Raw genomic sequence first — 26409 nt, 5'->3', positions numbered from 1 at the left:
AGTTACACATTAAAAGCAGCTGTGTGTCTGAGTATGATAGAAAGAGATCTGTACACTTTTCAACCAATCAGAGACAGGATGAGAAAACCAGTGAAGTGATAAGATCAAGTTACAATTGCATTCTAAGGTAAAATCACTTATCTTAATGGACAACAGTGTAATCTCAGATGTAATTACTGTTGTCCGTTACCAATCACATTGTATTGTAAGATCAATCTTCATCATGTGATTAACAACACAAATACCTTCACACTATGTATAAATCAGTTAGATGTTATTAAAAAATTGCATCTAAACTCATTTAGAAGGGCTCATGAAATAGAAAGGTATATTGTAGCCTGGAGGGGTATAGTTTGGCCTATGATATTTTACACCCACTAGGTATAGTTTGGTCTAGCACAGTTTATCCCCCAGGGTATATTCTGTCCTGGGCCAAATTATACCTGGGTTTAATCTGAACAGGGGTTAATTCGGCCTGTTACACCAGTTCCTTAATAACAGGAAATCCCTGTAGGGAGTTGTGATCAAGTGAGATCATGTGAGGCAGATAAAATCTCATCCAGTCACGTTGACACCGCCTTAATCCCGTTAATAGACCTCTTTCACACATCCGTGTTTCCTGTATATGTGGTATCCATTTTCTTCACAGATACCAAATGTACCCATTATTATAACCTATGGTGCTATGCACATGTCCATGTTTTTCAGGAATCGTGTCAGTGCAATACACATGGAGACAGGTCCATTTTTTTTCCCACAGCACGGATGACAAGGGCCAATAAAAGTCTTTGAGTCCATGAAAAACACGTACAACACACACATGGCAACCGTGTGCCATATGTGTGTCATCCATGTCCTGTTCATGTTTAACATTGCATAGTATAGGAGAAGCTTCGTAATTTAGTTCTTTATTCATCCGTAAAAAGCACTGATGGTAAAAACGAACACATGGATGACACACTAATGGAAAAAATTGATTACACCAGTACCGGTTTTTCATGTACGTGTTGTGACAAAGTCACGGGCAAAGTACTAGAGGGGAGATATGTAGCACTGAGATTGTTAACTCCAGTTATATAAACATAGAAAAAATGTTCCAGCACACAAAGTGATAAGGGGTTAATCAGCCATGTTTAGTGCTAGGGTGATTAAACACCTGTAGAGAGGGAAGATGTCAGAAGATAAATTCCCAGCCTTTTAGAGCATTTGGTGTGGGGTGGGCCTGAAGGCACAAGCTCTGGAGCTGTTTTGTCATGTGAAGGAAAGGTAAACTTTGGGCTGTTTGTTCCTGAAGCGGGTTGTTACCCGTAGCAACAAGGACTGTGCCATACGTTATGTTTTGTTTTTCCTGTTAGGCCTGGAAGGCCATGTTTTGTTTTGCAAACATTGCAATTCCCTTAATAAACCACGGAAGATTTAAAGAGACAGTGTTCCTGTGTCTAACTCTATGTGCAACCAAGTGAGTCGATCTACCACAGTATTTTATATGGACATGTGAAGGAGGCCTTAGAGAGCTAGGAGAGAAAGGGGACAGCAGCATCAGAGTAGACAACATTCACACATTTAGTATTTGGTCAGTATTTTACCTCAGTATTTGGAAGCCAAAGCCAGGAGTGGAACAAACAGAGGAAAAGTATAATGGAAACACGCTCACCACTTCTGCACTTTTCACCCACTCCAGGTTATGGCTTACAAATATAGATGTAAAATGCTGACCAAATACTGAACATGTGAATGTGGCCTAAGGAGCATCACCGGAGCAGCTGAGAATGGCAGCTCTGTTATGGGTGGTCACACGAGACAGATAAAGTCTCACGTGACTATGCTGGCACAGTTTTGACCTTCTCTATGGACGTTCCATTTCTGTCAAAACAATGGGTGCCTAGCAATTTTTCATCCCTACCATGCTGCCTTTTTATGATTGGACAGCTACATAATGGGATGAAAGTACACGCTCTCAGAGCTGAAAGAAATTAAACGGCCAGATGAACAATAAGAAAATTGGAGCCAGAAATTGTTGCGCTCTGTATCTCCACCACAGAGTGAAGAGAAAAAAGTGAAAAAAATGTTTTCTTTTACATTCCTGCTACTATGTGCAGGAATGTGCAGGGATGTGCAGTTTGTAATGCTAAGATTTGTTAAAGGCTATATATACAGTATATATATATATATTTCGTAGAGAAAAATTGTAAAATCCATAAAGACATCTCCTGAGAGGGGATATATTACCCTCAGATTGAACATATGGGATTAATTATAACTGGGGAAGTGAGAAAGAGCTGACACTTCAACATCCATTAAAGAAAGACCTCCTGCAGTGAATATGTAATTACAACAAGGGATCTCTGAGAACCAGCTAACAAGTCTAGGATTTGTATACTCAAAGGTGGAGAAGTACATGTCCTGAGGCAAGATCTTCTTCTGTTCAAAGGAATTATCTCAGACTTTCTGGAGCCAGTGGTCGGGGATGAATATTGGGTTTTGCATCAATCCAATATTTATGGGAGATATATTTTTGTTGTAGTGAAGGAGCAAACACAACGCATAAAGCCAGTTGAACACCTTCAACCTAATATTAGTCAGATGGATCATGTTATCCATGTAATATTTAATTTCTATAGAAAGGTAAAACAGTGATAGAAAACATGACAACAATATCTCCCGCCTGGGACCTCCAGGAACAAAAATATACTGAAAGATGGGGATCTCATAAACTTCTAAAAGACCTAGCACATCCAACGGCCAACACCCATATAAGCTCACCAAGAGAAGGTATGTGGTTGTAACCTTGATCTAATAAAAAGCAGAGTTTGGGTTTTTGTATTTTGTCAGTCCTGGAAGGTATATTTACTGTGGTTCTGTCCGTTTGCCTAAAAAGGAGCACCTCCATCCAGTAAGCTCTGAGCCATTTCCGTGACCCAGGTTTAGTACTTTTCTTTTGTCATCCCTTTTATTTCATTTGATTTGTATATACCGTATTGTTTTGTCTCCATTTTGTAACATCTTTGTATATTTTTTTACAAACACTGTCTACCTTTCCGGATGAAATATATAACATTTAATAACTATGTTTCTCTTGCTCTATAAACCACATCCCTGAAATCATACGCTACCTTGTAAGGAGTGTCCAATTGGCCTGTATAAATGATCGGTGGTGGCAGCTAGTAGTTCCTTCTGTTATTGCAGAGTTGGCAGTGATCGTATCGGCATATATATATATATATATATATATATATATATATATATATATTCCATGCATTGTAATTGGAGGTATATAAAAGATGCATTCACTGCGAATTCCCCAATAACTGGCTTAGTAGTGAAAACAGTCGCGGCCTAATCCGTCATAATTGTCCTGACGATTGGAGGCTGCAGAGTTGTGTCCCTTGACAAATTGGTGGCAGCGGTGCGATCTGCGCGATTCTCCTTGCTGTTATACCTGATATATATATATATATATATATATATATATATATATATATATATATAAAAACCATATGGTTTAGCATTTTCAGGGGTTCGTGTGGATATATGAAGTGAAGGCTTAGTTGGCAAAGATTGTTAAATAACTACAAAACAGGAAAGTGTCTTATATTCTTTTTATGATTTATTGACTCAGAAGTTGGCCAACAGAAAACCTCTGGAGGATGCCAATTTATATAACATACCTCCTGCATCCAAATATGATGTACTAAAATCGGGAGTACTTGTGGGGCCAGACGGGAATATATAGGAATATAAGAAACAGAGTTTAAAAACTTTGTTTAGTTTTTCCTGCCTTTATTTAGAGCTGGATTGTAGGTGGCAAACTAAGTCCCAGATTGAATGTCAGGAAGAGAGAATGAGCATAGATCAAGGCACAGTATGATGTGCCTGTTAGTGATGTATATAAGCCATGACAGAGCCCGAAGTGACGCTGCCTATAAACTGTGCTCTTCATTAGGAAGGATCCCGATATAGATAAAGACTAAGAAGTTCACTCTGGCTGTTAAGCTGAAGCCCTGTGGAAATAATTGTGCTACCAGGAGAGTCTCTCAACACTTCTATAAAGTTGTATTTCTATCTCTTTTTCTGTCTATTTTTGTACAAGTGCTATCAGACATCTCATGTATATAAGGTAACAATCTGTAAACTCTGCAATAAATAAGAAATATTATATAATAGTCAACTTATTGTGTATGTTTCCAATACTATAGTCATACATATAACATAGGGATGGAGACAGGGATAGAAGCTCGACCAAGCCTCTGACGACACCGCACCACGTTACGACGTGTGTTGCTCCAGGCCTATTGGGTCCCTCTGGGGAGACATTTCGGTGACAGCACAGAGTGCAGTGATGTCAGAGGTCGGGTCGAGCCAGAAGTCTTGGCCCAGAGTGACAACGGCCGAAGAAAAATTGTGTGATTGGGGAAGACAAAATGAAGATGTGTTAAGAACCAGATGACAGGCTTTAAGGGCGGCTGGGTAAGTGAGTGTTATTTGTAGCCTTTTGCCGGCCCTCTGCGGTTCAGCAAAATGTCAGCAGACAAATTTCTGAATTTACACTTAGCAGATTGGAAAAATCCATATTCTTGAGAATGCGAATTTTTGTAAAATTGGAAGAAAATTTAATTCCACTCAAACAAATTCACTCAACTCTAGTGTCCTCTCTTACTTTTTCCAGAATTTAATTAAGGACTCCAATTCGTTGCTGTACAAGTTCAACACATTATCATGACAGCCAAAGAGAACACTCACGTCGCAAGTAAACGTTTGTCATATATTGACACATATAGCATAAAAACTGCCGACAGAGTATTATGATTGCTTGTTTTGTCAAATCTGGTCATGTCGACAACATATCTCTAGATATGCAGAGCCAAGAGGAACTGTAAAGCCAAATTAGATGACTGTCGGCCGAACAATGGTTCCACTGATCGTCTGGCCGGCAGGGATCTGTGCCATCTCTCCCCTACACAAGAGTGCTCATTCATCCGAGTCTTCCTGTGTTCTTTATGAAAAGGCCAAAGCCAAATATGTCTGACGGCGGCTTATCTCCTGGAACAAAAGGATTGACTTCCCAAAATTCTACATTCTAGATCTTTAACTCCTCCGACAATAAGTTTTCCAGGACCTCCATAAACATTAGATTTATCAGCTTTCAGAAGCATACATTGTACAATGTAAAGAGCCACTATACTTAGAAGGTATCCTATATTACATTCAATAACAGTCTAACTGTGCACGTGTGATCCTAAAGTCAATTAAAAAAGCTGAGAAGAGACATAAAAGAAAAAGTAGGTAACAATATGGATCCATAATCAATCATTTCAGCCTCCATTGACTTACATGCAGCGAATTCAGCTTTGTAATAGAGAATTCTCCAGTGGACATAATGCAGACTCTGCACATTTTTAAAGGCTTATCTCTAGAGTCGATGTATTGAAGACCGTAGCATAACAAAGAAAAAGGAAATGCACAATTTGCCATTTTTAACCAAAGCTCTCCTTTACATTCAACTGCAAATACAATATACAGAATTCCTAATTATATAATGTGGCGCCTTGAGCTATGACTGTGCACGTAATCTTATCCTCATTTTAAATTTATATGAATTTTTTTAATTATTTGGATTATTTTTTATTCTAAACGAGGCTCTTATGTATTTATTCTTAATTACAAAATGCTAAGTAAATGTCATATAGAAAACAAAATGTAAAAATAAAATGAAACGGATATATATATAACTAGACTCATTATTTTGAATAATTTATGAAGGCAGTGAATTACAATGTCAATTCATAACTTAATATTCTGAGCAGAAGTTATTTTGGCCCTCTAAGTCTAAGTCTTATAGAAGTCTCCTTAACATACTCTTGCATGCTTCTTTCAACTGCTTTTATCTTCCGCTAGTAGAAAAAGCTAATTTACATAGACATTCAATGATTTACCATGCTTAAAAATGTAGGCCAAGCATACCTGTAGGCTGCAGTCACGTATGAACGCAAAGCTTCTGTTTCATAAATGTCTGCTAAATGCAGAGAGCAAAGCATCAGGCTAGACTTGATACATATCGTCTTTGACCTGTAAGAAGCTAGGTTTGCTTTCGGCATAATGCAGTTTCTCCAAAATTGCAATGGGGAGTATAGACTGATAGAGTCTGGAATATGATAAGTTAATTCACCCTAAAATTTGTCATCCCAGTCTTTATTTTATCTCATGGTTTGAACATTCAGGATATATGGCAATGCCCAAAAAGTCCATACTGTAAGATTGCCGCCGGACAGGTCCTTGAGGGGAGGTATGTATCACCGAGGTTGATAGCTTTGGTGATGTAAACCCGGGAAAGCATGCTCCAGCACATGTAGTGCTGAGAGGGTTAAGAGGGCCTATCAAGGCTGTTTTTTACGAGCAGTCATAAGAGATGGGAGGGAATGGCTGCTCACATATCCCCCCCGAGGGCGTGGTTTTTGTAAATAAAATGGAGACCAAGTGTCTCATTCAGTGTCTGTGGCTGGAGGTGTGGAGACCTCCAGCAAGTTTGAGCTAAAGGACACTGACCGTAAGCGGGTGAACCTGCCATATTGTATGGACTGTTTATTTTCTGTTTGTTACTCTATGCCGGACAAGGTTGTGTTTCGTTTACTTCTAAGAGTGCGGTTTATAAAGTTGCAATAAACCTGCCTTGGACATTTTAAAGAAACCGCTTCCTGTGGCTACCTTAACCGGAGCAGAGTAAGTACAAACCCTACAATACACATTAGAAAGTTGTTGGCCATCTCTCACTTGGCCAACACCTGTCTTAGTTGACAGCCCTACACACCTGGTTTGACCAAGAATGCATGTGTTCTGCAATAAGATAAACGAGTACTCCACTTTAGACTCCACTAGTGGCATCTTATCTCCCAGTAAAACAAAAGGTTCAGTCAAGTCAAAATTATTGGCCATCACTTGCTCGGCCAACAACTGTCTCAGTTGACCGCCCTACATACCTTGTTTGACCAACAGTGCATGTGTTCTGCATTGGGAGGATCTAGTACTCCATTTTAGACTCCACTGATGGCATCTTATCTCCCAGGAAAACAAAAGGTTCAGTCAAGGGTTGAAATTCAACATGTTGGTCAGCCAGTCTTGCCAAAATCTGCAGTTTGAGGCAACTGTCATAATGTATGGGAGTCTTAAGAATCTTGTTGCTAATGGGTTCCACAACCCGATTCTCGACCTATAGCACTGTGCTAAAGTTTTAGGGTAAATGCCCACGATGCAGATTTGATGCAGAGCGTTTTTGCCTCTCTCTGGCAGAAAAAAACGCATGCAGATTTACATGCGTTTTTTCTGCCAGAGAGAAGCGTTTTTTCAGAGTTTTTACATGCGTTTTTTCAAGCACTTTTCCAAGCGATTTTGAGCATCACTTGGAAAAGTGCTTGACAAGTTGGTCACACAATATAAATCCATGCAACTGGCATGGATTTATATTGTGTGACCAACTTAGATGCTTTAAATGCTGCATCTATAGTAAAAAAAAAAGAATTAAAAAGTTAAACATAAAAAAACCCTGTATACTCACCTCTCCGGTCTCCTCCCGGCCGCGTCCTCTCTCTTCGGTGTCCTGCGGTGTACTGGCAGGACCTGCGGTGACGTCATTTAGTCAGCTGATGGTCACGCGACCATCACCTGACCGCTGACGTCAGCGGTCTCATGACCATCAGCTGATTAAATGACGTCACCGCAGGTCCTGCCAGTACGCCGCGGGACTCCGTCACTGGGTAAATCTCTCTCTCCTGCAGAGTGTAAGCTCTTATGGTCAGCAGGGTCCTCTCTCTCTCCTGTACAGTGTAAGCTCTTATGGTCAGCGGAGTCCTCTCTCTTTCCTGTACAGTGTAAGCTCTTATGGTCAGCGGGGTCCTCTCTCTCTCTTCCTCCTGTAGTGTGTAAGCTCTTATCATCAGCGAGGTCCTCTCTCTTCTGTAGAGTGTAAGCTCTTATGGTCAGCGGGGTCCTCTCTCTCTCCTGTACAGTGTAAGCTCTTATGGTCAGCGGGGTCCTCTCTCTCTCTTCCTCCTGTAGTGTGTAAGCTCGTATGATCAGCGGGGTCCTCTCTCTCCTGTAGAGTGTAAGCTCTTATGGTCAGCGGGGTCCTCGCTCTTCCTCCTGTAGTGTGTAAGCTCTTTTGGTCAGTAGGGTCCTCTCTCCTGTAGAGTGTAAGCTCTTATGGTCAGCAGGGTCCTCTCTCTCCTGTAGAGTGTAAGCTCTTATGGTCAGCAGGGTCTTCTCTCTCCTGTAGAGTGTAAGCTTTTATGGTCAGCAGGGTCCTCTCTCTCCCTCCTGTAGAGTGTAAGTTCTTATAGTCAGCAGGTTTCTCTCTTTCCCTCCTGTAGTGTGTAAGCTCTTATGAGCAGGTGGCGTCCTCTCTCTATCCTCTCTCTCTGCATGAATTTTCTAAGCAATTACAAACTTTTCAGTATTGTGATTCAAGTGAATTTAATTTCTACAAATTGAATCTTTTGGGAAAATTCAGCCAATTCAAAATTCAAAAGATGCATTCATCTCTAGTTAATAGCTAATTTTTATCAATTAACAAGATGCCACGTGAAAGAGTAAAATAAATCCAAATCAAATCTATATTTAGTGTGAACACTAGAGATGGGCGAACCCGAACAGTAAAGTTCAGGGTCCGTACTGAACACCTACTGCTCAGTCACGGGCCCCGAACATTGACTTCCTTTGGAAGTCCGTGTTACTGTTTGGGTTCCGGTCGGATTCGGGTGTTTCCCATGCTGCCACTTGCGTGACAGCGCAGGAAACACAGGCTCTAATCGGCAGTAATAGCATTACTGTGGTCAGAGCGCTGTGGCATCATGATGACACTGCTGTGACAGTGACCAGCGGTAAAAAGCTTACAGCGGGTCATAGGTGCCGGCTAATCATACTACTACCGCCATCAGCCGGCGCCTCCTGCCATATAAATCAGCGAGCGCAGGCGCCGCTGGTTGGGAGCAGTAGTCTCCCAATCCGCCAGCGCCTGTGCTCTGCTAAAAGTAAAAAAAAAAAAAATGTTAAAATTAATAAAAAAAAGTTAAAATAAAAATAAAACACATTATATTCACCTACGCCTTGTCCCCGATGTTTGCCACCCCTGAAAAAAATAAAAAAACACCATATACTCACTTTACACCTAGTCCTGAAGCCCATGATCATTTGTAATAAAAGTAAAATAATAAAGCGAGGGTCCCACGAAGATCCCATGAACAGAGTGGGCACATTGTAAAATGTGCCCACTCTGTTCAGCAGCCAGCAATACACTGACTCAAATGAGGTCAGCACATGTGCAGTGAATATTTTCCCACGCTTGCCAATTAGTTGAACAATGAGTTGCCAAAGTGCCCGATCTGTTCATGGGATCTTCGTGGGACCCTCGCTATTTGGACTGAGGCGGAAAGGTAAGGATGAGGTTGCTTTATTGTTTTATTTTTATTACAAGGGACATTGGCTTCAGCTGGTGTGACGGTAAGTATGGTTTAATTTAGAATATTAAAGGGTGTCTGTTTTATTTCAAATAAAATATTTTATTCTGGGTATGGGTGTTTTTATTTTACATTTGCCTTACACTATGGGATTAGTAATGGGGGCGTCTTATAGACGCCTCTCCATTACTAACCCGGGCTTGATGTCAGCTGGCATTAAAGCTGACATCAACCCCAACCATATAACCCCACTGCCACCGCTACAGGGCAGTGGGCAGAGAGAGGCTAAGTGCCAGAATTGGCGCATCCTATGGATGCGCCATTTCTGGGGTGGCTGGGAGCTCCTGTTTCTTGCCTCAGAGGGGGCTAATATTCATGGGGACCCCATGTCATTTTTCTTGGGGGTTCCCCATTTTAATAGCCAGTAAAGGCTATGTATACAGCTGGGGCTTGATATTAGTAGCCTTGGAAGCTCCATGGGTATTACCCACTTCCCAGGCTAAAAAATATCTGCCCCAGCTGTCCGCTTTCCCTCTGCTGGTTAATAAAATTACGGGGGGCCCCACACCATTTTTTTTCATAAATTTAATCATTTCTTGATAAATGACATGAACAATAAGGTACACACGCAAAGCACGGCTTATATATATCACATATTTATATCTATCTGTATATATATTATCTATTATCTATATATCTAGCTATCCATATATTTATCTATCGATCTATCCATATATCTATCCATATATCTATTATCTATCCATATATCTATCTAAGATAGATAATAGATAGATATATGGATATATAGATATATTGATAGATATATGGATAGATAATAGAGAGATGGATAAATAGATAATAGATCAATAGATAGATAGATATATGGATAGATATATGGATAGATAATAGATATACAGTTAGGCCCATATATATTTGGACAGAGACAACATTTTTCTAATTTTGGTTCTAGACATTACCACAATGAATTTTAAACAAAACAATTCAGATGCAGTTGAAGTTCAGACTTTCAGCTTTCGTTTGAGGGTATCCACATTAAAATTGGATGAAGGGTTTAGGAGATTCAGCTCCTTAACATGTGCCACCCTGTTTTTAAAGGGACAAAAAGTAATTGCACAAATTAAATAATTGTAAATAAAATGTTCATTTCTAGTACTTGGTTGAAAACCCTTTGTTGGCAATGACTGCCTGAAGTCTTGAACTCATGGACATCACCAGACGCTGTGTTTCCTCCTTTTGATGCTCTGCCAGGCCTTCACTGCGGTGGTTTTCAGTTGCTGTTTGTTTGTGGGCCTTTCTGTCTGAAGTTTAGTCTTTAACAAGTGAAATGCATGCTCAATTGGGTTGAGATCAGGTGACTGACTTGGCCATTCAAGAATAGTCCACTTCTTTGCTTTAATAAACCCCTGGGTTGCTTTGGCTTTATGTTTTGGGCCATTGTCCATCTGTAGTATGAAACGACGACCAATCAGTTTGGCTGCATTTGGCTGGATCTGAGCACACAGTATGGCTCTGAATACATCAGAATTTATTCGGCTGCTTCTGTCCTGTGTCACATCATCAATAAACACTAGCGACTCAGTGCCACTGGCAGCCATGCATGCCCAAGCCATCACACTGCCTCCACCATGTTTTACAGATGATATAGTATGCTTTGGATCATAAGCTGTACCACGCCTTCACCATACTTTTTTCTTTCCATCATTCTGGTAGAGGTTGAACTTGGTTTCATCTGTCCAAAGAATGTTCTTCCAGAACTGTCCTGGCTTTTTTAGATGTTTTTTTAGCAAAGTCCAGTCTAGCCTTTTTATTCTTGATGCTTATGAGTGGCTTGCACCGTGCAGTGAACCCTCTGTATTTACTTTCATGCAGTCTTCTTTTTATGGTAGATTTGGATATTGATATGCCTACCTCCTGGAGAGTGTTGTACACTTGGTTGGCTGTTGTGAAGGGGTTTCTCTTCACCATGGAGATTATTCTGCGATCATCCACCACTGTTGTCTTCCGTGGGCGCCCAAGTCTTTTTGCATTGATGAGTTCACCAGTGCTTTCTTTCTTTCTCAGGATGTACTAAACTGTAGATTTTGCCACTCCCAATATTAGCAAAAAAGAAGCAAGACAAAAATATATCTCATACCCTACCATAATTATATATAAATGTAAAGCAAAATTGCATAATAAATATAGGGTACTTAGTGAACTATTTTTGATCAAAAAAAGTATACAAGCCATCCCACCAGCGGCAAGGTGACCCTAAATTGGGACGGAACCTATACTGCCTATATTAAAAACCTTACTGTATATCAAAGTTGAAGTAATGCATATAAAAGGGTAGACAAATAGGACCGGGTCCCAACTCCAGACCACCTAGGCCCGTGGTAAGCTACATATATACCAATCAGCTCAACAAAGTAAGGTTTTTAATATAGGCAGTATAGGTACCGTCCCAATTTAGGGTCACCTTGCCGCTGGTGGGACGGCTTGTATACTTTTTTTGATCAAAAATAGTTCACTAAGTACCCTATATTTATTATGCAATTTTGCTTTACATTTATATATAATTATGGTAGGGTATGAGATATATTTTTGTCTTGCTTCTTTTTTGCTAGTGTGAACATGCCTCTGTTTCTTGTATGTCTGCCATCTTAGACCTCAGTTCACATTGTCTGGTTTTTTGACTTGTTTGCATTCTGTGCAATTTAAGGGTGTGGCATGCCCTTTGTTGAGCTGATTGGTATATATGTAGCTTACCACGGGCCTAGGTGGTCTGGAGTTGGGACCCGGTCCTATTTGTCTACCCTTTTATATGCATTACTTCAACTTTGATATACAGTAAGGTTTTTAATATAGGCAGTATAGGTACCGTCCCAATTTAGGGTCACCTTGCCGCTGGTGGGATGGCTTGTATACTTTTTTTGATCAAAAATAGTTCACTAAGTACCCTATATTTATTATGCAATTTTGCTTTACATTTATATATAATTATGGTAGGGTATGAGATATATTTTTGTCTTGCTTCTTTTTTGCTAGTGTGAACATGCCTCTGTTTCTTGTATGTCTGCCATCTTAGACCTCAGTTCACATTGTCTGGTTTTTTGACTTGTTTGCATTCTGTGCAATTTAAGGGTGTGGCATGCCCTTTGTTGAGCTGATTGGTATATATGTAGCTTACCACGGGCCTAGGTGGTCTGGAGTTGGGACCCGGTCCTATTTGTCTACCCTTTTATATGCATTACTTCAACTTTGATATACAGTAAGGTTTTTAATATAGGCAGTATAGGTACCGTCCCAATTTAGGGTCACCTTGCCGCTGGTGGGACGGCTTGTATACTTTTTTTGATCAAAAATAGTTCACTAAGTACCCTATATTTATTATGCAATTTTGCTTTACATTTATATATAATTATGGTAGGGTATGAGATATATTTTTGTCTTGCTTCTTTTTTGCTAGTGTGAACATGCCTCTGTTTCTTGTATGTCTGCCATCTTAGACCTCAGTTCACATTGTCTGGTTTTTTGACTTGTTTGCATTCTGTGCAATTTAAGGGTGTGGCATGCCCTTTGTTGAGCTGATTGGTATATATGTAGCTTACCACGGGCCTAGGTGGTCTGGAGTTGGGACCCGGTCCTATTTGTCTACCCTTTTATATGCATTACTTCAACTTTGATATACAGTAAGGTTTTTAATATAGGCAGTATAGGTACCGTCCCAATTTAGGGTCACCTTGCCGCTGGTGGGACGGCTTTTATACTTTTTTTGATCAAAAATAGTTCACTAAGTACCCTATATTTATTATGCAATTTTGCTTTACATTTATATATAATTATGGTAGGGTATGAGATATATTTTTGTCTTGCTTCTTTTTTGCTAGTGTGAACATGCCTCTGTTTCTTGTATGTCTGCCATCTTAGACCTCAGTTCACATTGTCTGGTTTTTTGACTTGTTTGCATTCTGTGCAATTTAAGGGTGTGGCATGCCCTTTGTTGAGCTGATTGGTATATATGTAGCTTACCACGGGCCTAGGTGGTCTGGAGTTGGGACCCGGTCCTATTTGTCTACCCTTTTATATGCATTACTTCAACTTTGATATACAGTAAGGTTTTTAATATAGGCAGTATAGGTACCGTCCCAATTTAGGGTCACCTTGCCGCTGGTGGGACGGCTTGTATACTTTTTTTGATCAAAAATTGTTCACTAAGTACCCTATATTTATTATGCAATTTTGCTTTACATTTATATATAATTATGGTAGGGTATGAGATATATTTTTGTCTTGCTTCTTTTTTGCTAGTGTGAACATGCCTCTGTTTCTTGTATGTCTGCCATCTTAGACCTCAGTTCACATTGTCTGGTTTTTTGACTTGTTTGCATTCTGTGCAATTTAAGGGTGTGGCATGCCCTTTGTTGAGCTGATTGGTATATATGTAGCTTACCACGGGCCTAGGTGGTCTGGAGTTGGGACCCGGTCCTATTTGTCTACCCTTTTATATGCATTACTTCAACTTTGATATACAGTAAGGTTTTTAATATAGGCAGTATAGGTACCGTCCCAATTTAGGGTCACCTTGCCGCTGGTGGGACGGCTTGTATACTTTTTTTGATCAAAAATAGTTCACTAAGTACCCTATATTTATTATGCAATTTTGCTTTACATTTATATATAATTATGGTAGGGTATGAGATATATTTTTGTCTTGCTTCTTTTTTGCTAGTGTGAACATGCCTCTGTTTCTTGTATGTCTGCCATCTTAGACCTCACTCCCAATATTGTAGCAATTTCTCGGATGGGTCTTTTCTGTTTTTGCAGCTTAAGGATGGCTTGTTTCACCTGCATGGAGATCTCCTTTGACCGCATGTTTACTTCACACCAAAACCTTCCAAATGCAAGCACCACAGCTCAAATCAACTCCAGGCCTTGTATCTGCTTAATTGAGAATGACATAACGAAGGGATTGCCCACACCTGTCCATGAAATAGCCTTGGAGTCAATTGTCCAATTACTTTTGGTCCCATTAAAAACAGGGTGGCACATGTTAAGGAGCTGAAACTCCTAAACCCTTCATCCAATTTTAATGTGGATACCCTCAAATGAAAGCGGAAAGTCTGAACTTCAACTGCATCTGAATTGTTTTGTTTAAAATTCATTGTGGTAATGTCTAGAACCAAAATTAGAAAAATGTTGTCTCTGTCCAAATATATATGGACCTAACTGTATGGATAGATATATAGATAGATAGATATATGGATAAATAGATTTATAGATAAAAAGAGATAAATCAAAAGCAGCACAGAAAATGGAAAAAGGTGCAAAGCCCCCAGGCACACACCAGTCCTATGTATATCCACAAAAAGATTGGAGGCAGCACACAGACAGATGATGAAAAAAATGTCTTTTAATAGCCCATGTGGCTGTAGCAACGTTTCGGTCCAAAAACTTTGCTACAGCCACATGGGCTATTAAAAGATATTTTTTCATCATCTGTTTGTGTGCTGCCTCCAATCTTTTTGTGGATAGATTTATAAATAGATAGATAATAGATATATGGATAGATAGATATATGGATAGATAATAGGTAGATAGATAGATAATTAGATAATAGATAGATACATAGATATATGGATAGATAAATAGATTTATAGATATCTTGTTTTGCCTCCTGTATTGTCTAACAAACGGATATTTGTGTGGGGGCCTTGCACCCGGATTTAGAATATATGGTGCTGTTCCCCATTTTTTTGCTAGATTTATAGATAGATTATAGTTAGATATATTTATATATATATATATTGATAGATAGATAATAGATGTATGGATAGATAGATATATGGATAGACAAATAGATAAATAGATAATAGATCGATAGATAGATATATGGATAACTACATATATAGATAATAGATAGATTTACAAATAGATATAAATATGTGATATATATATGTGATATATATAATCCGTGCTTTGCATGTGTACCTTACTGTTTATGTCATTTATTAATAAATTATTACATTTATGGAAAAAAATGGCGTGTGGTCCCCCGTAATTTTATTAACCAGCAGAGGGAAAGCGGACAGCTGGGGCAGATGTTTTTAGCCTGGGAAGGGGGTAATACCCATGGAGCTTCCAAGGCTACTAATATCAATCCCCAGCTGTATACATAGCCTTTACTGTCTATTAAAATGGGGGACCATCCCAAAAAATGATGTGGGGTCCCCCTATTTTATCAGCTAGCAAAGGCTATGCAGACAGCTGGGGGCTGATATTAATAGCCTAGGAAGGGGTTACTAATATTGGCCCCCTCTGAGGCTAGAAACAGGAGCCCTCAGCTTCCCCAGAAATGGCGCATCCATAGGATGAGCCAATTCTGGCACTTAGCCTCGCTCTTCCCACTGCCCTGTAGCGGTGGCAGTGGGGTTGTAGGGTTGGGGTTGATGTCAGCTTTAATGCCAGCTGACATCAAGCCCAGGTTAGTAATGGAGAGGCGTCTATAAGACGCCCCCATTACTAACCCATAATATAAGGCAAATGTAAAATAAAAACATCCACATCCAGAATAAAATATTTTATTTGAAATAAAGCAGACACCCTTTAATATTCTAAATTAAACCATACTTACCGTCACGCCCATTCCAGCTGAAGCCAATATCCCCTGTAATAAAAATAAAATAATATAGCAACTTCATATTTACCTTTCTGCCGCAGTCCAATAGCGAGGGTCCCACAAAGATCCCATGAACAGAGTGGGCACATTGAAAAATCTGCCCGCTCTGTTCAGCAGCCTGCAATACACTGACTCAGTGTATTGCCAGCAAATGAGGTCAGCACATGCACAGGCAATGAGTTCAACTCATTGGTAAGCGTGGGAAAATACTCACTGCGCATGTGCTGACCTCATTTGCTGGCAATACACTGAGCGTTTTGAGTTCTGAGTTCAACTCATTGGCAAGTGTGGGAAAAATACTCACTGCACATGTGTTGACCTCATTTGCCAGCAATACACTGAGTCAGTGTATTGCCGGCTGCTGAACAGAGCGGGTACATTTTACAATGTGGCCGCTCTGTTCATGGGATCTTTGTGGGACCCTCACTATTTGGACTGTGGCGGACAGGTGAGGATGAGGTTGCTTTATTATTTTACTTTTATTACAGGTGATCATGGGCTTCGGGGACTAGGTGTAAGGTGAGTATATGGTGTTTTTTTATTTTTTGCAGGTGTGGCGAACATTGGGGACAAGGTGTAGGTGAGTATAATATGTTTTATTTTTATTTGAACATTTTTTTCTTAATTTGAACATTTTTTTTAACTTTCAGCAGAACACAGGCGCCAGCAGATGGGAGACTATTGCTCCCATCCAGCGGTGCCTGCGCTCGCTGTTTCCTACGGCAGGAGGCACCGGCTGATGATGGTAGTAGTACAATCAGCCGGCGCCTACGACCCGTAGTAAGCTTTTTACTGTGTATCACTGTCACAGCTGTGGCATCATGCTGACACTTGTCAGCATGATGCCACAGTGCTCTGACCACGGTAATGTTATTACCACTGATCAGAGTTGTGTTTCCTCCGCTGTCACTCAAGTAGCAACGCTGGAAAGCAGGGATATTCGGCGTCCGTGTTCGGGTTCGGGATTCGGGTACTGTTCTTGTACCCGAACCCAAACTTTTAAAAAACTGTTTGGCGTTCGGCTCAATTAGCCAAACCCGAACAGTCACGGGTTTGCCTATCACTAGTGACCACCTTTTGCCTTTAAAACAGCATGAAAACATAAATACTTCAGTTCATTTGTGCACAGTTTTTGAAGGACATCATCAGGGAGGTTGTTCCAAACATCTTGGAGAATTAAACATAGATCTTCTGCGGATGAAGGCTCTTACAAATACCTCTGTCTCTTTAAGCAATCCCACACAGGCTGGATTGCCAGGGCCATATCATTACTTCCAGAACTTCTTGTTGTTATTTACACTGAGATAGTTCTTAAAGGGTTTGTCCAGGCAGTCACTCTATGTAACTGCAAACTTGAGAATCCTCACAACGTGCACTGTACAATGTGAGAATTTTCTGGTGGCGGCAGTGAGTGGTCATGTGACCTTAAGTATGTTATTTGCATACTTTCGCCACATTATGACTAGACTGTATCCCACCTCACTTAATAAACATTCATTGAGCGAGGTCAGATACAGTCTAGTGGACACGTGACTGCATGTATGCAAATTGCATACTTGCGGACACGATCCTCCTCTCCCATTGCAGGCACTGGAGAATCCTCACAGTGCACACTGTGTGCGTTGGGAAATTCACACGTTTTCAGTCACATAGAGTCACTGCAGACTTGTAGTTTAAGATGGGGCAACCTGTTTAATGACTGGCTGCATGTTTAAAGTCATTGACATTTCTCAGCATTAAGGCTGTGTGCCCATGATGTGTTTTTTAAGCGTTTCCGCAGCGGCAAAAACGCTGCAGAAACGCTTAAAAACGCATGGTAGAAGGCCTGCCGTGTCCCCCAATGATAATCCGCATGTGCTGTGCACATGCTGTGGAAATTTCCGCTGCGGATTATCATTGCGGAAAAAAACGCAGCACTACCAATTATTTTGGGGAAGAGCTGCGTTTTCGCCGCCATTGACTTGCATTAGACCGCATGGATTACGCATCACTGTATATGTAGATGCGCATTCCATGCGTTCTAATGTGCGGACAGTACCCAGGTCTAGAGAAGAGGAGACTCTCCTCCGGACCCGGGTACCATAGAAAACTGTAAAAAAAAGAATAAAATAAAAAATAAATATATACTTACCTTCTGACGGCCCCCGATGCGCTCATCCTCGCATGCCGGCAGGTCGCGATGGACTGAAGGACCTGCGCTGACGTCATAGTCATGTGACGGGTCTACGCGACGCTGACGTCAGCAGGTCCTTCAGTGTACCGCTGCCGGCAAGGGAGAATGGAGGGAAGCAAGACACCGGGGGCCATCAGAGGGTAAGTATAGATTTATTTTTTTATTTTTTACCATTCTTTCCGTCACACTGTATAAATCCATGCCGTTTGCATGGATTTATATAGTGTGACCAAGTTGACAAGCACTTTCCAAGTGATGCTAAAATCGCTTGGAAAGCGCTTGTCAACCAGCATGCGGAAATGCATGTGAAGAACGCTTCACTTCCGCTTGTCCCTGGCAGGAAAACGCATGTACAATCCACATGTACAATTCGCATGCATGTTTTTCTGCCAGGGAGATGCAGAAACGCTCAGGAAAAAATCCTGAGCATTTCTGCATCGTGGACACATAGCCTAAGGACACCCAGAAATTTTCAACGTTGAGGATTACAGATGTAGTGGTTGGCTAAGGAAACTTCGTGCAGTAGATGAGAGACACATCATGCTCACTTCTCTTAGAAATCAGATGTCCAGCAGTGCCATCAGCCCAGAACTAGCTGCAACAAATGGGACCCACCTATTCTTATCCACTGTTCGGAGAAGTCTGTTCAGAAGTGTTCTTCATTAAAGAACTGCAGCCAAAAACCATACCATTGACATGGAAGCAAGGCCTAGTGACTCAAACATGCACATAAACATAGGAACCGGGCTATAAAAAATGGCAGCAGGTGATCAGGACTGATAATTTAAAATGTAAAATATTTGGCTGAGGATAGTTTGTTTGCAGACAATGGTACAATAATGAGTATATGCAGCCAACAGTGAAGCAAGTTTAGGCTGTATTTCTGCAAATAGAGTTGGAAATTTGGTCAAGATTAATGGAGTTCTCAATGCTGAAAAATACAGGAAGATACTTATCCATCAATCAATACCATCTGAAAGGCATCAGATTGGCTTAAAATTTATTCTGCAGCAGGACAACGACCCCAAACATATAGCTCATGGCATTTTGAACTATTTTCACCTTAAGGAAGAACATAGAGAACTAGAAGTGACAATATGGCCCCTACAGAGCCCTGATATCTCAGATTACATGAAGATACCAAAGATTCTACTGTACATCCAGAGATGATCTGTGGTTAGTTCTCCAAGATGTTTGGAACAACCTCCAAGACAATTTCCCTCAAAAACTGTGGGCAAGTGTATGTAGAAAAATTGATGCTTTGATGTTGTTTTGAAGGAAAAGTCTGGTCACACCCAATACTGATTTGATTTAGATTTCTCTTTTGTTCATACACTTTGCACTTTGTTAATTAATAAAAAATAAACTAATAACACTTCTATTATTGTAAGCGTTTATACTTTGCGGCATTTTTCTACACCTGTCTAAAACTTTTACACTGTACTGTATTTATAAAAAAATATCTCAAAGTGGATCCCTTTTTGTTGCTGGGAATTTTCCTGCCAAAGAGCCTGTATTTACCCATTCAAATTTCCTCAGATATGTACTGGGATAGCAACCATCAGTAACTGGGTTAGATACATTTGAGAAATTGATGTTACCAGGCCAGGCAGAGATTTTGCCCCATAGCAGGTTTATTGAATGATGGCAAACTCATGTTGCCAACAATGCAGTAGTTTAAGGGGTTGTCCTTATCTCTGGGAAGATTGGAAATATGTTGATGAAGAAAGCCATGTAAAACTTATGGCCAGCAGTTCCACTGACACTGAATGGAGTGGTGGTCATATGTGTGACGATTGCTCTATTCAACCATGAGATATGGGACCTTTGTTTTGATGATCAGTAGGGGTTCTCTAACTATCATGCATTTATCAGCTATCTTTTTTTTTGCTGTCATCCTCTTAAAGTAAATGGATAGGTGAATTATACTTTCCAATAGGTCTAAATTTTTGGCTAGACTATTAATTTTTTTGTTGTTTGTTTTTGTTTAAAAAAAGTTGGAAATCAATTAGTTTATTGATTAAAGGGAACCTGTCACTTTGAAAAATGCTAATAATATGGGATTAATTTTCAGGTTAATAGCCTTACAAAGCTGTCAAACTGCCATACTGAAAGTGCAGCTCCTGGGAAAAAATGAATTTTATTTCCCCCTGCAGCCTTCGGATATAAGTCATAAAGGCTTGCAAGCGCGGCTACATTCACTACTCACATCACTGTGATTAGCGGTTGTAAAAACACTTCCCGACACTTTAACTGACAACTGGCAATATACTGATGTCCTGCAGAGCCAACTGTCAGTTAAAGTGCCCGGTTGTGCTGAAAGCCGACACTCACATTCCCATTAGTCCACAACTAGTCAGTTTACATATTTTTTAGGGTAGAAAATATATCAGCTTTACCATTTATTAATTGGTTTAATAAGAATTGTATACACATATTCTCCAGCTGCCAATCAACTTTGATGCCCAATTTATGCTTCAGATTCCCTGCCAAATAAATTTGAAAGTTTGAAATGATTTTTTTGTTTTATGCCTACTGGTATTTTCAGGCTGTTCTCTCAAGTAGGTCATTTTCTTTCATTCTGTGTATTTTAATTCATGCCATTGCTGTGATAATTGGGAAGGGCACATAATTAACATAATGCAACTCTCATGAGTGGAAATGGAAATAACTAAATTAAAGTAAATAAAAGTTTTGTAAACTTCCTATGTCAGACAGACCCATACTTATAATGAAGATTACGACCCTCTGTATGTCTGACTTGAGTGTTTAAAAATCAATGCACAATTTTCAGACTCCTAAACTATGTTGTCTTAGTAGAAGGCACCTTTAGATATTATCGAAATGTGATTGTTCCCACTAAAAGACCAGAATCATAGTTTTCCTTCTTCCAAAGCATATATTGTTTATTACTTTAGTCCAGCACCTAAATATCCTAACCAAAGACAGGTTTTCATTTCATGTCCTCCTCACCAAACCTGCCTAGTAGACAGCACATTGGTGTACCAACCCCATCCTCCAAGATATGGCTCTGAAGACATCAGTCCGAAGATGAAGACCCTTCATTACTTTATTCAAGACTATTAGTGTTAAAAGTAGACCATTGACTGGTTGGACACTAAAGTGTCACCCATACCCAGGTACTTAAGAGGACCCAAAGATGTCTTCAGCACAAAGTAGACACTAGTAATACAAATGGGCGGAAGGCCAGTTACATATTTTACATTGAAGCCCATATACTTCAAGCTACGCCTTCATGTGTTAGATGCAGTAAGTGCTACATGTTTTACCTGTCAAACACTGTTTTGTAGAAACCAAGAAAAAATATGATTGTCTCAGCATCAGATATGGCATACCAGTTCAGTTTACAAAGGAAAAAATCTTAAACATCTCCGGGTATTACAGCTGATCAACTCTATAATGTAAAGTTCACCCAATAGCTCAAAAGCGTAAATACGGGACCATTTCGGTTGACAACACTTCCAACGTATGACACATTTTGCTATAAAATGTAGTATAAACTTTATGTTCAAGCTAAAGCCAAAACTTCAACTCTTAAACTTTCCAAAGGGAACATAAAAGATATTATAATAAAGGATAGGACATACTGTACATACACCTTATCACTGTAGCCATTTACTGACCTCTGTGGTAATGGTGGCGAGTATGGCACATGACCACTGAGGCCACTGATTGGTTGAGGCAATCACATGGATGCACGACACATCATCACTATAGGACAAGACCTCCGGGGACAATTCCACTGGAGCAGACCTGGTTTTGTCAGGTGAGTAATGTTTGGTTTGGTAGTTTATAACATTTTCTAGAAGGACTTTCATTTATTTTACTCGTACTCAAGCCCTTTAAAGCTTACATCTACTTTTTAACTCCATTTTTCAATATACCAATTAATGTATAAAAAACAGTTTTAGAAGTTTGTAAATAGTGTTTCTTGTATTCCTTATTTTATATTGATGCTTAATACCAGTCTATATTATAGTTAACAACCTTGCAGGCTTCAGAGCTGTGATCTCCCAGCATTCCTTTCCAGCTCAATATCTACACAGATTTGAATTGTTGTCTTAAAAGACGTATCGTAAAGTAAATTAATGTAAAAAAAACTATTCCAGATTATAGGCCATTTGTAATGTGTCTAATGGCAAGTTTATCTGTTTCCAGTGAAAAGATGCTGAAAGAAAACGAGAGGCGCAGAGTGGGTGCAGTGATTGTTGCCACACCAGGGCCGTGGAGCCTGGGGGTGAGAAGGTGAGGGACAAAAAGTAAGAAAACCAAAACTTTTAAAGATTCATGATAGTTGGGGACCCTTTTGGAGATATGATATTGAGACACACTAAACTGAACATGTCATTAAGTAAAAAACAAAAACCATCTGAGGGTCAGATGCTACTTTCAATTGTTTCTCCAAAAGCTGTAACACATCTGTTCTTCCTTGTATATAGCTGTCCAGACTAGTGATTAAGGGGATTGGGCAATGGATGGCATTACAGATTTTGCTATGGGGACCCCACAGAGATCTTATCTCCAGCTTTATGCATTTATATAGTACGCATATGTGATATGCTTAAAATACCCAAGTTAAACTTTACCCAATAGTTTTCTGAAGTTCTTGTTAGAGTTCTGGTATCGATAATATTTCAGATCTCACATGGAATATCATTTAGTGGGCAAAGCTATCTACTGATTCAGTGATAGATATTCTAATTCTCTCACCTGTAGGTAAATTTGTCCATGTTCGTTGGTCCGAGTATGGACCATGATTCCCGGACTGTTGAGTTTGGAACAGAAGACCACTGACCAGTCCTGGAAATCATAGTCCATTCTTGGATGTCTGAATTCATCTTAAGAGAGACAATCCATGCCTGGGATTTTGACCAGCGGCCTAACCAACTCTATATATATTGAGAAAATTTGTCCGCTCAACCAGGCCGAACATGCATTTGTGTAAGAGACTGGAATTAATAGCTGTTGACTAAAGGCACAGTAGGTCTAGGACACCATATATTTTTATGAGACCAATATTACGGCTCTGAATAATTCAAAGGTTGTGTAGAGTCACCTAAGGCCTTATTGGCAAAAAACATCCATTTTTCCCATAACAGTTTTTCTCCAAAACAGCTGAGTAGACTAAAATACATTATACAGGAGCACAACTTGATTGGCAATAAGCTGAGAAAATCATCTTCAGAAGTTTATGCAATAAAGTTTTACGTAGTTTTCAATCTAGAGTAATGATCTCATAACTTTATGACCCTTTTAGAAGTCACCCACCTGAACCACTTAGAGCATAAGGAAAACACATCTCTGACAAATGCATCTCGGTCCAAAAAAGTTATGTTCTGAGCCACAGCAAGTGCACTTCTGAGCCATCTCGTCATGAATGAGTGAGAAATTTGGCCCATGTTCAAAGTGACCTAAGTCGCTAATTGATCCTTACAGATGAAAAGAAATGCATTAGTTACTGTGTATGATACATATCATTTAGCCAGTGCTCACTTCACTGATTTCAAGATCTGCCATGTAACCTCCATCCTGCCATCAGTGGTTCCCAAACAAAAAACAGATTTTTGGAATGAAAAATTGTGTTATCTTAAAGTGGACATTTTTTTTCCCTCTCCCTCGCTCTGACCGCTGGACTAAGTTCTTACATCAATAGTCCCAATTTAACAAGCATGCCCGTGGCCAAATCTGATAGAGCTCAAGTTTTAGGAAGGGATGAGCCTTTCATCTCCGAAGTGCCGGACTGCTCATGTACAAAGACATCACGGGCAATTTCTAATTTGTTTTAGCAGTTGTGAGGTGACAGTTGAGGCATGGAGCAGGCTCACAGCAGAGTTGACATAGGCGCACATCATTACATAGCGATAAACAGTACATATCTGCAATGAAGAAGACTTTTACAGTGTAATTTCTCCATTCAGTATATGCATCCTGCAGGCCCTTGTGGAGCACAGCACCTGCAGTGGATGTTTATGATGAATGACCCTCTGCAATAGACAACACAGGTTCATGTGAGGTTTTTTTTTTTAAGGAGTGAATCGTGTGCTAAGATGCAGGTTGCACTCACCCAACACAAAGTAAGGCAGTTCTGTATTCTCCAAATCATCCGCTACTGCGATCTCCCCAGGGAAGTCATTCCGGACGGAGAAGAGAAGCTTGGGCTCAGAGGCAGATGGACTGTGCATGATGCTGAGGTCGTTCTCTCGGAGGAAGGGGAGAGCTGACACCGTGATGCTCTTCATTTTACACTCAAGCTCTCTGGATGAATCCTCCTCTCCGCCACTTCTTGATATGAACAGGAAACCGGCTACCAGCACCCAGAAAGCACCGGCAGGAGCCATCTTTAGTCTTCCAACACTTCCTATGTCTCCTAGCTGCAGGCACAGAGAAATTCTACAGTATCTTCACACAAACACGGTTAACTATCAATGACCTCACATACAGTGTGCACTTCCCTTTACGCTAGCTACAACTACAGGCACAACCTGCAATGGGGAAGGGTTAAAAGAGTGTGGAAAGGTCCCTGAGCAGCCCATGTACACACGCGTGCCCCACTACTTTGCAGATGTGCAGTCAATTCTCATCCCACCATCAATCATCTGTATCACATGCAAACAATACTTAATGTTGGCTTTTATGTCAACCGGTGTAAACCCTTCATCATTCCTTGGACGTACCCAAGCATACGCTGGAAATACAATGCCACAATCCTTCACTGCAGGCACAAACACATCGACACACGCATCCCTCCTACCTGACAGCCGGTGTAACCCTTCACTGCAGAAATTCCCTCAGTACCTGTGCATGTCCTCAATCTCTCCCTTTAACTCCTCGCTGCACCTACAAGCACAGCATCAAGATGCCCAGTTACACACACTAAGCCACATCTGCCTATCACCTCTGCCCATCTGTCTCGCTTTATATTTCTTCCCTCCTCTCCCTTGTTCTTCCCCTCCCTCCCCGAACCTTTCTTCCTTGCTTCCCGTCTCCCTCTTGCTAGGGTGAAGGAAGAAAGACCCTTTTTTTTTCCACGGAGAAGCTTCTGAGTGCAATGAAGACCCTAAGCCTGGCTCTGATTTCTTTTGTCTATAGGCAGTGGGGATTGGAGGGAGATGAAAGAAGGATGAGATAGAAGAGAGGTGGAAGGAGGGGATGGATGGGAGAGGGAGGGATGGATGGAGCGTGCTTCCACTGACTATATGCAGCACAATTCTGGTTATTACAAGGACTGTTGAATTCCAAGAACCAAAGGTGGAAAACATTGTACGTCCATCCAGATGCCTTGTTTTTCTTAACCAGGCTGAATGATTTAATACCACTCAACTTTAAAGTCCCCTCCCCAGACAACTTCCATTATATTCGCGTTGACAGTAATTCCAAGACTACTTGTCATTGGTCTACAGCTTGGCTCTGCACAGCGACATAGGAAATCACAAAGCATCCCAATAACTTTTACACATGTGACTAATCTAAAATAACATGGTACAATATAATATAGAATGTAGTGAAAGTGATTTAACAATATTTATTATCATAGATTACATTGTGAGTCTGTGACATAACAATGTTTACTAATAGTTTTAATATTTACTAATAGAGCACAAAAATAATAAATAATAATTTATAATGATATCATAGACATTGTACCATTATTTTGTATTCTAAAGTATTCTGTATTATTTAGTGTGTTTCATTAGAACAAATAATTAAGAATGTTAAAGTGTTCGTTAACTTCCTCATAGAGAGCTGAGCGAGGAGGTGTCTACTGATACATGGTATTGAAATTTATCCCATAGATTGTATTGTTTTAAGTTATATTACATAGTTACATAGTTTATAAGGCCGAAAAAAGACAAGCGTCCATCCAGTTCAGCCTATTTCTTGTGCACTGCACCTATTCCGCAGCGTTGATCCAGGGGAAGGCAACAAAAAACCATGCGGTATAGGCCAATTTACATCATTGAGGAAAAATTCACTTCCCGACACCAATCTGGCAGTCAGATTAAATCCCTGGATTAATTAACTATCACTAAGCATAAGATGTAATTTTATTGTTCTCAAGAAAGGCGTCCAGGCCTCTCTTGAACTCTTTA

General features: G+C 40.2%; 1 protein-coding gene across 8 annotated transcripts in view; it reads right to left on the bottom strand.

The window, feature by feature from the left end:
* ASTN1 (astrotactin 1) overlaps positions 1–25515 on the bottom strand; it is a 651398-nt gene extending 625883 nt beyond the window's left edge. For 4 of the 8 annotated variants that reach the window (XM_073643361.1, XM_073643368.1, XM_073643367.1 and 1 more), the window contains exon 1: positions 24384–25276. In XM_073643361.1, coding sequence (XP_073499462.1) covers positions 24384–24657 — 274 coding nt within the window. In that variant the 5' untranslated portion in view covers positions 24658–25276. The other 4 variants (XM_073643365.1, XM_073643364.1, XM_073643363.1 and 1 more) reach the window with 4 other exon arrangements.
* Positions 25516–26409: the final 894 nt, after the last annotated feature.

Source organism: Phyllobates terribilis, unplaced genomic scaffold (genome assembly GCF_046119375.1).
Source record: "Phyllobates terribilis strain yellow unplaced genomic scaffold, ASM4611937v1 Scaffold_8__6_contigs__length_399053987, whole genome shotgun sequence".
NCBI lineage: Eukaryota > Metazoa > Chordata > Amphibia > Anura > Dendrobatidae > Phyllobates > Phyllobates terribilis.
The sequence above is the reverse complement of the archived record's forward strand: the minus strand, read 5'-3'. Positions and strand labels throughout refer to the sequence as shown.